Consider the following 14,777-nt stretch of genomic DNA (forward strand, 5'->3'; position numbering starts at 1 on the left):
AGCATTTAAAAAATATCTGCGGTTCACAGTAAAAAGGAAGTGCATGACATTTTCAGAACTGACAGGTTAGAGAGCTAGCCAAGGGCCAGTCCTGGAGGGCTGTATACACATGTATAGACTTCGGATTTTATGATGCCTTTTAAAAATATTGTTAAGAAGAATTTATTTTAGCTGAATGGTCCACTTTATTCAAAGAAGGACTTTTTATGTTAAGAAAGAGCCCATTGGGGGTGCCTGAGTGGCTCAGTCTGTTAAGCATCGGCCTTCAGCTCAGGTCATGATCCCAGGGTCCTGGGATCGAGCCCCACATGGGCTCCCTGCTCAGCGGGGAGTCTGCTTCTCCTTCTCCCTGTGCCCCTCCCCTTGCTCACGCTCTCTCTCTCTGTCAAATAAATAAATAAATCTCAAAAAAAGAAAAGAAAAGAAAAGAAAATTAAGAAAAAAGAAAGAGCCCACTGGAAAAGTTTTCCTACATGGGATTCAATTTACCGGTTCCTCCACAAGCCCCATATCCTCTCCCACTAAAATAGAAGTTCCGAATAAGGGGATTTCCAAAGTGCTTGTAGTTCATCTCTCAGTGTCAGCCTTTATGTATGTTTCTACTGAGTGGGAAAAAAACCAAAAAACCAACATATCATATAAACTTTAGTTTGTAACATATGGATTTTGATAATTTTTTTAGTCCATGTTGCAACACAGAAGGGAGGATGTTGGTTCTGAAAATTTCATATACTTTTTTTTTTTTTACTGTAAACTCTAGATATTTTTAAAATGCTAGTGGAGGAAAAACCCTTTTAAAAATATTTTCATGAAAGATTTGTTGAGTGAAGCCAGACAGTTGAAAAAAAAATAATAAAAAAAATACCAGAAGACTTTTCAGTAATATGCAACAATATCTTCTTTGGTCATTTGTAAATCTTGATTTCACCAAAGAAGATTTGGCTTAACAAACTCATTCTGTAATGGTGTGTAACATTTTTATTGATTGTAGTCGTGAACGTTGATAGACAAAAAAATATGTTTTCTGAAGTGTTTTTCTAAATAAAATGTGTTAGTAATCTGTGGTAGGAATAATGCTTCAACCAGGCCCTTCAATTTGAATATTTGAAAATATGATTTGTAATGGGTACCGTATATTAGATATTAGCTATTGATTGACACTTTCTAAAGCAAATCAAAAAGCCTTGAAAGTGAAAATGTGAAGTCAGTAATTCCAGAATGCGTAAGATTTAGTTTGATGTTCAGGCTTAGTTGAACTGCAGCTGGTCAATTCAGTGTATTTTTCTCCCTTGATATTCTGCACTATACCTTTTGAATATTAATATATTGTAATCTATGCTGCATTAAAAGAAGTTGTGCTTACTTTCTTGCTTACCTTAGATTGTTTCAGTCTAAACTCCTTATCTCTCTGCATTCTGTACTGGTCAATTTCTGCCATTGCTTCTTCTTTAGCTTGCTTCAATCGCTTCTCTTTTCCTGAATATTAACAGTGGCATAGAAGGAATGATTTTTTAAAAAAAAAATACACATGGAACTTCAAATTTGATTTCTAAAAAAAAAAAAAAATAGGTGAGGTCTACATTATTTTCTTGATAAATTTTCCTAAAACGGCAAACTTCATTTAAAAACAATATTGAAAAATACCTTATTTTTTCAATTGGATTTTTCAGAACATGGGAATGACAACTTTCTTTCACACTTACATGTTTAAATAAAATATCTGCCCGTTTACTCACAGCAGTAACAGCCAGAGAACAGATTTTAGCTGTCACTTATTCGAAAAGACATTATTTGGTCAGAATTTCTGTCCTGATTTGCCGCCAGGAATCCTTCAGTCCGCACCAACTGGGTCCCATTTAACACTGGCAGATCTCCAAAGGCACTACAAACAGGCAACTCAGACTCTATCAAAACTGACTCACAATTTTCTAAAGCATTTTATTGGGATTTTTTTTCTTAGCATTTGTTGACTCTAGAATGTCTGATTAAGCCCCACAGCACATCAAAGTAGGTATTTTTTTGTAGTAGCTTTCTCTGAGGGGGACTTGAAAGTGGCCGTAAAACCAATTGTTTTTAATGGTCAGGAGATTTAGTTAAATAGCTCTCTTTTCTTTTCTTAAGAGCAAAGGTGTAAGCCTTAAGCCGGCAGACAGCGATGTAGATGAAAGTTTCAGACAAATACAATGCTGAGGGGGTCATTAACCAAGCACATGACTTTTTTTGACAACCAGAGTAAATTTGGGGGCTTATAGACTAATATTAATTGCTGCTCTGCCCCCCCACCACCACCTTCAGGGGGTTAGGTCCTAATGCTTTCTGATCATTAAAACTTGAAAGAAACTCTGAACTGTATTATAATTTTTTTATCTGAATCTATTGTCCTTTAATTTCAGTTAAATACCTTCATTCTTTTGCTTATTTGACATTCTCTGATAGTGTCTCAAGCTTTTGTTTATAATTTTTGTTAACTGTTTGCTATAGTGTGTAGACTTTGAAATAAATAAGTGAATTCTCACTAAGCAGCTAAAGTAAAATCTTAACATAAACTTCTGTCATCCATGTACATGTTTTTATATGCCTTTATTTTTGTGTATCTTTGTAACATTCGAGTGTAAATGGTTTCTAAATTTCTCTCCCTGCTAGGCATGAGTTGCTTTTCTAGTGGCTATATATATATGTTCCTTTTATTCTATAAAGATAGATCCACTGAGTTATAAATAGACACGTGTCTCTTTTAATGCCTATTGTCCTTGAAGAGGACCAAGTAAGCCTCATTCAGACCAGATAGTTAGCTTTGTCTTTACTTCCTATAAATCCAAGATGTGGTGAAAAATAGTGCTCTTCTGATGCTTGAGGCTTAATGGAACATTAACAATGCTTACCTCTTTCCTGCTTAATGAATGCTCATTACCATTTTGTATATACAGATGCTTTCATTCTCCACATTTCTAACCATTTTGTGGCAACCAAACGCATACTATTCGCAGAGCAGATACACAATATGTTAGGAGGGGAAACTCCTCCTTGATCCCCAGCTCTCTTTCTTATCACTGCTTGTCATTCACATTAAGACATTAATATATTTAAAGTGTATTAACATTTTCTTAGTAATAATGGGTTGTAAGATAATCACTTTATAAAATAAATTACATGAAATATCACTACTCTCCATGTTAATTACATAATATGTAAAAATACTGGTTTTAAAGTCACAATTCTCATATGAAAATAATAATAATAATTATAGGAAAACCTCTGTGTGCTCTATCCCTGAGCAGAATCCAGTGCTCTACTTAAAAGGTTGTATATTAGCTCCATCACACAGTGACTGGCTCCAAGTGTCTGTGATTCCCCCGTCATGGCACCAGTCACCTGCTGGTTCTCATTCAATTAAAGAGAAGAGCCACAGGGAAATCGCTGCTGGCACAACCATTTTCTGGACAGACTCAGCAGCTGCCGCTGTGTGAAAGTCTGCATATGCTACACCTGATTTAATCCAGTGGAAGAAACCAGAGCCTAAAGCCCACTGTTTCACTCGAGGTGAAGCAAAGTGCATGCATCCAATCAACTCATATTAACCTCTAGCTTGCTTCTCTGTCTCTATGAAGATTTCCAAATTTTAGTATTATACCTCTTTCTTCTTAAGCCTTAAAAACATGGCTGCTGTGACCCAAGCAGCGTTTAGGTTTATATTCTTATTTCTCAATACTTTCTGTATCAAACATAGGGGCGACCATATGGGACAGCCCAGATTTTAAATATGACAGCAAATGTTTGGTCCCCAAATTCCTATGCTTCTGAGGCCAAATGTTCTAATGTTTGGTTTAGAAAATGTGGTTATCTTACGCATCGTGATTTTAACTACTACTAAAGCAGGAGCTTCAGAGCAGTGCAGGAAAGGATGGTTTTGATTTGTCCATCCATTATTCATTCAATGTTTATTGAACACCTACTATACATTCTGCATAGGGCTACAAACAGAGGGTAGAGAAATGCATATGATATGGTCCTTGCCTCCTGCTGGCATAAATACAGTGTAATTTGGAAATGTGTACATGATGCCCGGCTTCCAAGAGGAAAATATAAAACACATAAAATTGTGAAGAATACATGTAATCAATTATGAAAACAATGGAACGTATATTTTGGTTCTGTTTCTTCCATGGCAGTTAAAAACCACAAATTTATGGAAATTAGCATTACTTAAATTCTAGACAATCTTTGCTTGCCATTCATCCCAATAAACATGTTATGTCTTATGTTATTAAGGTAAGTCAAAAATATAAACAACTGAACTCAGAAATGTAGAGTGCGGGTCAGAGGAGGCTGCCACGGGAGGCCAGGGAAGAACTTCTGAGGAGGGAATGATTGAGCTAAATGGACTTTTTAGGCAGGACAGCAATGGGGACAAATAGTCCATTTTGGAGATTAGAATAAAGTACGGTGACCCTTTCTAAGATACTTTTAGACATTCTTTGCAAACAGCTGCACCTTAATAACCCATTCATTTTTAGACATGCGGCTTGTCATACAAGCATGTCTTACATTCAGCATGCCCTTATGGAGATATTTTACAGGAAATTTTGTGTGAAGGAAAAAGAGGGAAAGATGTTTGATTTCCAGAGGATTTGTGGGAAAAGAATGAAAAGATCAATTTGGGCAGGTTAAAACTAAACTCTATGTGGAAGTGGGGAGGGTGGTCAATGGTCAAGGATGAACTCTTCCTGGCTTTGTGGTTAGGAGACACCAAGTGAATTGACCCAAATACAAATAAGCCCTTGAGACACAGAGAACCCTATTCTGTTGACTGGATTGTTAAATTGGTTCTGGAATCTTTTTGTGATGAGGAAGATGGGATTTCACTTATCATTGCAGAAGAGAATTGAAATTATACACTAAGCACAACTAAAATGAGATATTAGAAGCCTTGTAACCTTGAACAAGTTAGTGTGTCTGAGCCTGAGTTTTCTCATCTATAAAACAGATTTAATAATCTACTGTAATGAATCATTATATGTGTTAGGAAAAAATATAAATAAAATGCTTGACAAAGAACAGCTATTTGATTATTTTTTTATCATTATTGGGAAAATAAGCCCAATTTCTGGGGACCTTTTTTTAGGAACAAAGACAATGAATACAATATGCATTTGAGGAACAGTTCTCAGGCTGTCACTAGAAAAGCCTCTGTAGGCTTCCCTGAGGACGTCCAAGTGGAAGTATTGAAAGCATCTGGACAGACAAGTTTGGATCCAGAAGCAAGTTTTGAAATGGAGACAAAGATCTGCATGTCTGTCATCTGGGTTTGTGTAGGTGCTTTTCATAGCAATGGGGTTTGGACTGAAACCAAGGGAGTGTGTATAGACTGAAGAGAAAAGAGAGCTAAGGTCTCAGTTTGGGAGGATGTCAACTTTCAAGAGATGAGAAAAGGAAGAGGACCCTCAGGAGAAGCCTGAGAGTTAGTGGTCAGAGAAGTAGGGGAAACCAAAGAACATTCAAGAAGGATGTGGCCAACAGTGTCAAATGCTACAGAGAATAGAAAAAAGAGACATTTAAACAACCAATGTTATCGAATATCCTCTACGTGCCACATGCTGTTTCTAGATCTATAAATACAGCAGTGAAAACCATAAACAGACAAACTTTCGATTCTCATGGAACTTGTATTCTGAACACATTAAGGGGAGATAGAAAACAGGTAGTGTATGATATGATAGAGATAATAAGTACCAAGAAGAAGAAAGAAGGAGCCTAAGGGATAGAGAGACGGTGGGTGTTAATTTAGGTAAGTAGTGTCTTTTGGATGAAGTGGTATATGAGCACAGACCTGAAGGATTAAGACAATTAACCATGCAAATATCTAAAGGGGAAGAGCATTCCAAGTAGAGGCAACAGCTAATGCAAATACCCTGGGTATATGACATGCTCAAGAAACAGCAAAAATGCTGTCACGGCTGGAACAAAGCAAACGAGATGATTGAATGTTAGGAAATGATATCAGAGAGGTAGCATTGGGACCGGGTCACATAGACCTCCTGGGCCATGATACAGCTTTTGTTTCTTGAGATGCTAAAGTCATGAAGGGTTTTTAGTGAAGGTGTGGCGTAACACTATAATTTAAAAGGATTTCTTTGACTGGTGTGGTGAGAATAGATTGTAGGCGCAAGGGAGAAATAGGAAGACCAGTTTGAAATCTGCAATAGCTCAGATAAATGTTAATGATTGCTGGAAATAGTAAAGTAGCAGAGGAGTTGGTAAGAAGTTATATATACTTTGAAGGCAGAGTCGATGGATAAGCATGATAGACAGCGATACGCAATGGTGCCTCCAACATTTTATTTTGGGAGTAGAGTTAAGAATGCAGTTTAACTGAGATGCTTATTAAACATCTAGTGGCAATGGTGAGAAGGCTGATGTTTACATGAATTTGGAGATTGAGAAAACGGTGAGGGCTGGAAATATCAGGTTAGGAATCATCGTTCGTGCAGCTGGTGCCCATGGGATTAGATGGGATCACATAAGAAGTATCTCCAGACATAGAAGAAAACAGATCCCAACTGGGAGCCCAACTTTAGAGACTGGAAAGATGACAGAAAGCCAACCATGAAAGTGGTGTCCCAAAGTCAAAGGAAGGAAGAACTTCAAAGATAAAAGAGGGATTCAGTTGTGACTGAGATATTTAATTAATAAAAGGGTTAGCAATGTTTGTGGTCTTGGCAAAGGGAGCTTTGGTGGGGTTGTAGGGACAAAAAATCTGATTAAAGAGGTATTATGCTAAGTGAAATCAGTCAGATTGAGAAAGACAAATACCATTTGATTTCACTCATATTTGGAATCTAAGAAAACATACAAATGAATAAATGACAAAAAACAGAATTAGACCTACAAGTACAGAGAACAAAATGATGGTTTCCAAAGTGGAGGTGGGGGTAGATAAGCAAAATGGGTGAAGAGGATTGGGAGATCCAGGCTTCCAGTGATGGAATGAATATGTCACAAGAATAAAAGGCACAGCATAAAGAATCTAGTCAATGATATTGTAATAGCACTGTGTGGTGACAGATAGCAGCTATACTTGTGGTGGGCACAGCATAACATACAGAGAAGTTGAATCACTATATCGTACACCTGAAACTAATGTAACATTGTATGTTAACTACACGTGAACAAAAAAAATTTTAATGAAAAAAGTGGGTTCAGGAGAAAATGGAATAAAAAATGTAAACACAGGGAATACAGGCAACTTCTGTGAGAAGTTTTCACTTACAAGGGGGAACTAAGAAGATATGGGATCAAGATAGTCAAGTGGATTTGACAATTAAGACATGTTGTGAGTTGAACTGTGTCCTTCAAAAGGATATGTTTAAATCCTTACCCCTGGGACCTGTGAATATGACCTTATTTGGAAATAAAGTGTTTGCAGATGTAATCAAGTTAAGGTGAGGTCACACTGATTTGAGATGGGGCTTATAGCTGATGGCTGGTGTCCTTATAGGAGAGCGAGATTTGAACATAGAGACATAGAGGCACAGAGAAGACACATAAGGAAGAAGGTCTGTAATTACAGAGGCAAAGATTAGAATGATGCAGCTGCAAACCAAGGAAGGCCAAGACCTGCTGGCAGTCACCAGAAGCTAGGACGGCAGCGTGAGACAGCTGCCCCCCTTAGTGCCTCCACACGGGACCAACCCTGCCCTCACCTTGTGTGTGGACTTCTGGCCTCCAGAACTCTGAGAGAATACACTTCTATTGTTTTAAGCCATCCTGTATGTGGTAATTGTTACAGAAGCCTTTGGAAACCAATATAGAGCTCGGTGAGAAACAGACAACAATGTCAACTGAGCACTGGAAGCCAAGCCAGATACCTGAGTGTAGTAGGAAGAGTAGGTATCCAAATGAATGAGCCACCTGACAAAAAAATATGCATAAACAGGACAGAGGCTACCTTGACTTGGTAGGGAAACAAAGAGTACTTGGGGAATGTTTGGAGATTTCTATCTGTGACTAATAATCATTTTGCTTCTGTTATAGCATGCAGAAGAGAAACAACAGCTTTTCTGGGTTTTTGGGGATTATTAATATTATGATAAAACCAACATGGTTCAAAGAATGTTATTATTTTGTTCACCTGCTACAAGCATTGGAAAAAGTAATGTCACCAGAAAGACTTTTGGTGCCTGTGATTGTTCCAGAGTTTCTCTGCTGAACCTAATCTCTCATTTCATATCTTTGCTTTCTTGGTGTTTCCTTTGCTATTCTTTGTACTTGTATTTTCCTTATTTAAAAAAAAAATCATACATAGTTTGTGTAGATCTGGATTGGATATAATCAAATGCTCTTACTAGATGAAAATGTTCTGTGGCTATTATTTTCATATGACCCACTTGAAGAAATGAAAGTCCAATATACTTACAAATACCCCATTAGTCTGTGGCCTGTAAAGAAAGAGAAAAAATTTACAGGCCTACAAAACACACAGAGACAGGGCCATGAAATTCTAATACAACAACTTTTATTTTATTAGTTTATTAAAACTCATGTCTTCATGAACCAAAGCATTCATATGCATAGAGAAGAATTTATTAAATCAAATCAAGGTGCTTGTTTAAATAATTTGGAATATCTACATATTTGGAAACAAATAGGCAATTACCAGATTTAAAAAATATTGTTGGCTGGCATCCTATAGACCCACAAAACTGAATCTGCATTGCAGTATTAGCTGATACATTATCAGAGTAGATAGTCAAAATATTGTCTTAAGAATTTATTTTGCACTTGTGTATAATTCGATGAGGTCCTCCTAGAAAACTGTGCTTAAGAGATCAGTGGGACTCTATTATTTTGCTGTACTTTTCAACAGAATTCTTTTTATTAAGTAGTGGAAGAATATTCATAGCTAACATTTATTGAGCACCTGCTATGTGCCAAGTGGTGTTTTAAGGCCTTTAGAAGCATTAACTCAGCGAATTATGACAACTTCATGAGGTGGATACTGTTATCTCCATTTTGAAGCTAAGGAAACTGAGTCACAGTGAGGTTAGAAGGTAACCTAGCCAATTCACCCACCGAGTAGGAGGCAAAAGCTGGATTTGCGACCAGGCATAGCAGCTCCAGGAAGCAAGCACTGGTCGTTTTCTATCTTGGTAGAAAGTTCTGGGAACGTCCTTCACTTTTATTAAGATTGTCTATTGCTTTTAGAACATTTTAAATATACCTGCTTGTTCAGTGTTTCTCATATTCAGATTTGAATATTTACATTGTTTATCACACCTTTTGATCTACATCCCATCATGCAAGTTGTAATTTTGACTTAGACACAGATGCTATTTTCGGCAGCTGCCAAAGTAGACAGATAGAGTGTTTATTTGTGAGAAAGGCTATGGTTCGCCTTTGGAAATAATTCGTTCTTTATGTGATGTGGAGTCACGTGCGTTTGAGCATCTCAAAAGAGCTGCAGAGTTTTCCAAGCTTGCAATGGGTGCAAATGGAATAAATACTGATCTCATAAAAAAAGTCATAACTACAAGTAAAAATGTCATATATTTCAGAGAAATACACGTCTCTGTTCCTCCTATTGATGATGGTATCTTGAATTTCTAATCTAATTCTGATGGGAGTTATTCAATTCCCCATGCCTGGAGCTGCAGGGCAGGTCTGATGTTCTTCTGTAAAAATGTAACATGTCTTGGACCAACACACTCACTTTTGTGTTTTGATTGATGAACAAGTTTTAAGGCAAAAGGCGTTAACTTCAAATAAGGTAATTTAAAATAGTGTGAACCTACTGTGATTCCATCTAAATTTAACTTAACAACAAGGCTATTTTGCAAAAAAAAAAAAAAATTTGTCTTAGCTAATAAACATAATTGGGGCACCTGGGTGGCTCAGTCGGTTAAGTGTCTGCCTTCGGCTCAGGTCATGATCCCAGGGTCCTGGGATCGAGTCCCACATAGGGCTCCCTGCTTCTCTTTCTCTCTCTTCCTCTGCCCTCTTCCTCCCTGCTTGTTCTCTCTCTCTTCCTCAAATAAATAAAATCTTTTAAAAAACCTAATAAATATAATTTAACTTGTAATCGGTGAAGAGAGGCAGATATCTGAGTTTTACCAGCCATCTACTAGAAGCAGTCCAAGTCTCCCTCATTACAGGAAAAGCTGACCCAGAACTGGAGGCAGTTGTAAAAAGAAATGAAACTGGTTTGTCCTGCTCTTTTATTTCATTCCTTTACTTTTATGACTTATAATAATATACAAGTATACATATTATGTAAGTTAAAAATAAAAATCATTTCTTTGATTGCACTCTATCTTACGTATAGTTTTCTGATTCTAAACATCATGGCCATATATATAACCCGATATTTATGTATATCATATATATCTCCTATTTCTATTTAAAAAAAGAAGAGTAACACTCAGAGATGCTAAATGACTTATACACAGAAACAAGAAAAAGCCAATGGTTTTTCTACTCTGTTGCTTCACATTCCAACTTTCCGAGTCTGTTCAGAATCTGCCCCCACCCCACCTCAGCCACAACGTTCCCTTGTAGCTGGTGTCTTGATAGTAGGGACCTATATATTTCATTTCCACAGACCCAACAGCCTTCAGGAGAATTCCTGATATATGAGGTCTATAAACCCTTATCTATATCCCTTAAGGCAAAACATTTATACCCTATATTGTATTATGTAACAACTTCACTGAGATCTGAGGCAGTCCTCTTTAATGGAATATATTAATATTTTTGCAGCATAATATATAAATATACCACCTTATTAATCTTGCATTTTTCTAAAATGATTAACGTGAATTGCTGGTTTCTCCCCCCCACCCCCGTCCTTCCCTCTCTCCCTCTCCCTTTCTTTCTCTTTCTTTCTTTTAGGTATATATTCAGGAGTCCCCTCTAGCAGAGACTCTATGTGCAAATTTCTGAGATGCTTTCAAATAAATGGATTTAAGAAAGAGAAAGTGATCATAGACTTCCCATGATGGTGTTCACTATTGTGATTTATTGGTTCTCATTTGAAATGGTTCTGCCTTCATATGTCAGATTTTCAAATGAATCTCTTTATGGGAAAAAAAAAGGTGAAATATGTGGGTTTATAAAAATGACGGTTATCTGTACCTCTCATGTCATTATTCCTTTCTCCTTTTTGTGCTCCTTTATGCATTTATCTCACTAGAAATTTTAAAGAAAGAGTCTAGGTCTACTCCTTAGTGTCTATACCAAAGCGGCTTGGAAAGAGAGGGCACTCAATAAATACTTACTAAATTAAATTAATTAATAAATTACAAAACTAGTGAAATGAGAGAAGTTACAAAATACCAGGCAAAAAAGGTAGTATTTTATTTCACTATAGAATGCTTAAGAAGTAAGTATGATGGGTACAATAATTGAAGTTGTAACCACAAACTGCTACCTGCTGATAGCAATGTAAGAAAATGGCTTCTATCTGGTGAAAATTGTCCTCAAAGCCTATGTTTTCTGAGGCGAGGAGGACAGACTGACATTCTCTGTAAAAGTGAGGGTAGAGGTTGGTTGTGGAAATAACATTTGGAAAAATATTTTCTGAAATGTTTTTAAGGCCTGGGTATTTACTATTACTGGTTGAATATTTGCTTGAATATTTATGACTGAAGACCCAAGGGAAAAAGTACACAAGTACTTTAAGTTACCGGCAAATAAAATGAACGTTTTGTATAAAAATAAGACAATACATATTTTCCAATCCTGACTTCTGAAGAAACATTGTCCAAGGAAAGCACATTCACTAGTGGAAAGGAAAACAAGTTTATATATATATGTGATCTATATGTATATGTATATGTATATCTATATGTATATCTATATCTATATGTATATCTATATCTATATGTATATCTATATCTATATCCATTTTATATCTATGATACATAGATACAGATATGTGATATATATAGCTTATATATATATTTATGTACATCACATGATTTATATTTCTATTAAAAAAAGAAGAGAAAACTCAGAGATGTTAAATGACTTATACATAGAAACATAAATCTCAGCCTAGATAGTTTCGAGTGGTCTTCTCCTCCAAACAACTTGCATGATTCGCAAAGCCTTTCTTCTCTAATGGCTTTGAGAAAAGACACAGTTGGTAAAAGATCATCTGGATCATACAATAGTATTGATTAATGTGCCCAATATCGCCATTTTGCTTCTTCCTTAATAAGGAAGAAAAGGTAACATAATTAAAATGTCTTAAAATAAGTTGATCTTCTGTTCTGGAAGTTTTATATGTGGTTAAAGAAATTTGAATAAAAGATAAGGAAGTTTTCTACACTGCTTCAACCAGCAGGTCCAAGACTGCTTTGTTTTCTATCAAATTACTCTGCATTCATACCATTTTGCAGTCATTTGCATGGTTTATGGTAGAAAAAGAAATAGAGAAGTAGGTAGAGTTTGCCTTAATTTCTTCTCCTTCCTTTTCTCTTCTAGCTCTTTCCACATGGAGTCTTCCTCTTGCTGTTGCTGGTGCCTACACTGCTGACTGCTCAGGAAATCAACTTAGCAAAGAAAAATGATTTTACCTGTGGTCAAAAACCCAGTGGATTGAGTACTGCCTCACTCCTGGCTTCCTCTCTTGCTAATATTAAAATGTATTGTTCCCACATCTCATTCAATCCATTTCACCAAACTTTTGTCACTACCTACTCTATTTCCATCACTATATTCAACCACAGAGTCATATAAGCAACATTTTTAAAACATGGTCCCTATCTTGTTGAACTTTGAATCGAATTGCAGATGCAAGACATATAATTAGGAAGAAGGTAAATAACACAAATTATTATAGATTAAGTAATGATGTGATATGAAATGAGATAGTGGAGAAAATATAGGTCTTGGCCCAGGGAACCTGAATTTGAGTTGTTGATCTACAATATGTTAGTTTATTCATAATAAAAATTATGTAAATTTTGTATAGTACAAAGTAAGATCTTTGCTTGGGGATCAGACTCCTTCCAAATCTTGTTTATACCCTTTACCCTCTGTGTGACCTTGGGCAAGCTGCATAATTTACATAAGCATCACCTTTCATCTTTGCAGTAAGAGTTGGTGTGGGGAGTAAATAAGGTAAGAATTAAATGTGGTGCCTGCATGGTGCTTTCTATTTTTAAAATATGACCTTTGGCAAATAATGAACTTCAGTTTCTATGTACATAAAGTGGAAATAATAGTAACATCTCATTCATATAGTTGTGGTGAATATCAAAGGGAGTGGGAAGGGGGTTGACATTTATTGAGAACATTCTGTGCTAATATATAGATACATGACTAAATAAAAAAGTTAGAAAATGAGAATAAAATATTAGAAATTAAAAGCCATTAAAAGAGGGATGAGAATGAGCTATTGACTGTTAATTATCACAATTTTACAGAAACAGAAACTGATGTGTATGGAGGGTAAGTAATTTGCTCAAATTCTCTCAGTAGTAAGTAGATTCATTCTGGAAGTTGTCTATCTCTTAATCATTTCACAATATTGAGAAACTGAGGCGTGGCAACGTTAAGGAAGTTGCAGAGACAAGGCTTAAGGTCATGTCTCCCTGTAACTTCAATGTCCATCATCATTTCATTTAGCACATGACCTCTCCAAAGGCTCTGAGTTAGAGGATTTCGTCCCCACTATGGTCATAGGGATATATGACTGGGTAGTTTCAATGAATTGGCCAAAGTTTTCTGAGAGAGTATGGTGGAGCCAGTTTGAACCACAGTCTGCCTGCCCCTAAAGGTCCAAGCTCATTTCACTGCACCCCCCTGATCCATTTTGTGACAAATCCCTCATAGGTCAGACAGAATGGAGACTTACTCTTCTTGGCTTCCTCTAGCTTGTCCTTGGCCCTTTTTTCTGCCTGGAGGAGCTGGTGGATCCCCTGAGACTGGCTGGTCATGGCAGCCTGCTTCGAGTTAGGTGGCTTCTCTGAAATCTGGAAAGTGGTGGATCTATTTATCCTTCTAGAAATCACCACATAACTCAGGTTGTTGTGTCAACAGTGAATTCTAAACATGAGTGTTTGTTTCAAAATGGTCTGACTGGGCCAGATCGCTGGGCCCCAAGGAGAGCCCAAGGGTGGAATCCAGAAAAACAAGTTAAATCAAAATGAGGAAGCTGAGAACTTGTCCTTTCAGCCAAATTCAGTCTTCACTGCGAAATGAGAGAAATAAATAAAAAATGAGTAAGATACCTTTTGGAAGATTAGCTTCCTTCTTCTTCCAGGAAATATTGACTTGTTTACTAAATTTTTCTTTCAATTTGCAAGACCTTTCTTTGTTCCTTGTCCATGCAGTTCTGGTTTTAGTGTTTTTTCTTTATTTGTTTCTAGAGATTCAATTATCTGTTTAGGGCAAATTTTATTAACCTTTCACTAGGAAGGAGACTTTCTGGCTTTGTGCACAGATGGGCTAGGGATCTATTATTTTCTTTCTGTAGGCCTCAGGTGATATGAATGAAAAGATTTCTTTGGTGCATTGTGTTGCTTTTTTAGTAATGCTATATGCTGGAGTTCCAGGGAGATCTTAGTGTGGTGACAAACTCAATGTGAAGGGAAATTATAACTGTAGGTTTTGAGGTTAAATAAAATAATCTAAACATGCATTTTATATTACTCGGTACTTATACTGGGTGTTTTCCTAAGATAGTATAGTGAAATCCATCTTGCTTGATTTGATACAATCCAGTAGTGATTGGGACAAATGAGAATGTTGATCACAGTGGAGAATCATAAAATATA

At 36.5% G+C, this 14,777-nt stretch overlaps 1 protein-coding gene across 1 annotated transcript in view; it reads right to left on the reverse strand.

Annotated features, from left to right (window-relative positions):
* Positions 1-13,937, reverse strand: part of ATP6V1G3 (ATPase H+ transporting V1 subunit G3) — a 19,510-nt gene extending 5,573 nt beyond the window's left edge. Inside the window, exons 1-3 of the mRNA XM_008685090.1 lie at positions 13,856-13,937; positions 8,160-8,177; positions 1,376-1,476 (exon numbers count right to left, since the gene is read on the reverse strand). Of these exons, the coding sequence (XP_008683312.1) occupies positions 1,376-1,476; positions 8,160-8,177; positions 13,856-13,937 (201 nt within the window). The remainder of the gene's footprint in view (positions 1-1,375; positions 1,477-8,159; positions 8,178-13,855) is intronic.
* Positions 13,938-14,777: the final 840 nt, after the last annotated feature.

The sequence above is a fragment of the Ursus maritimus genome, unplaced genomic scaffold, assembly GCF_017311325.1.
Source record: "Ursus maritimus isolate PB19 unplaced genomic scaffold, ASM1731132v1 scaffold_2, whole genome shotgun sequence".
NCBI lineage: Eukaryota > Metazoa > Chordata > Mammalia > Carnivora > Ursidae > Ursus > Ursus maritimus.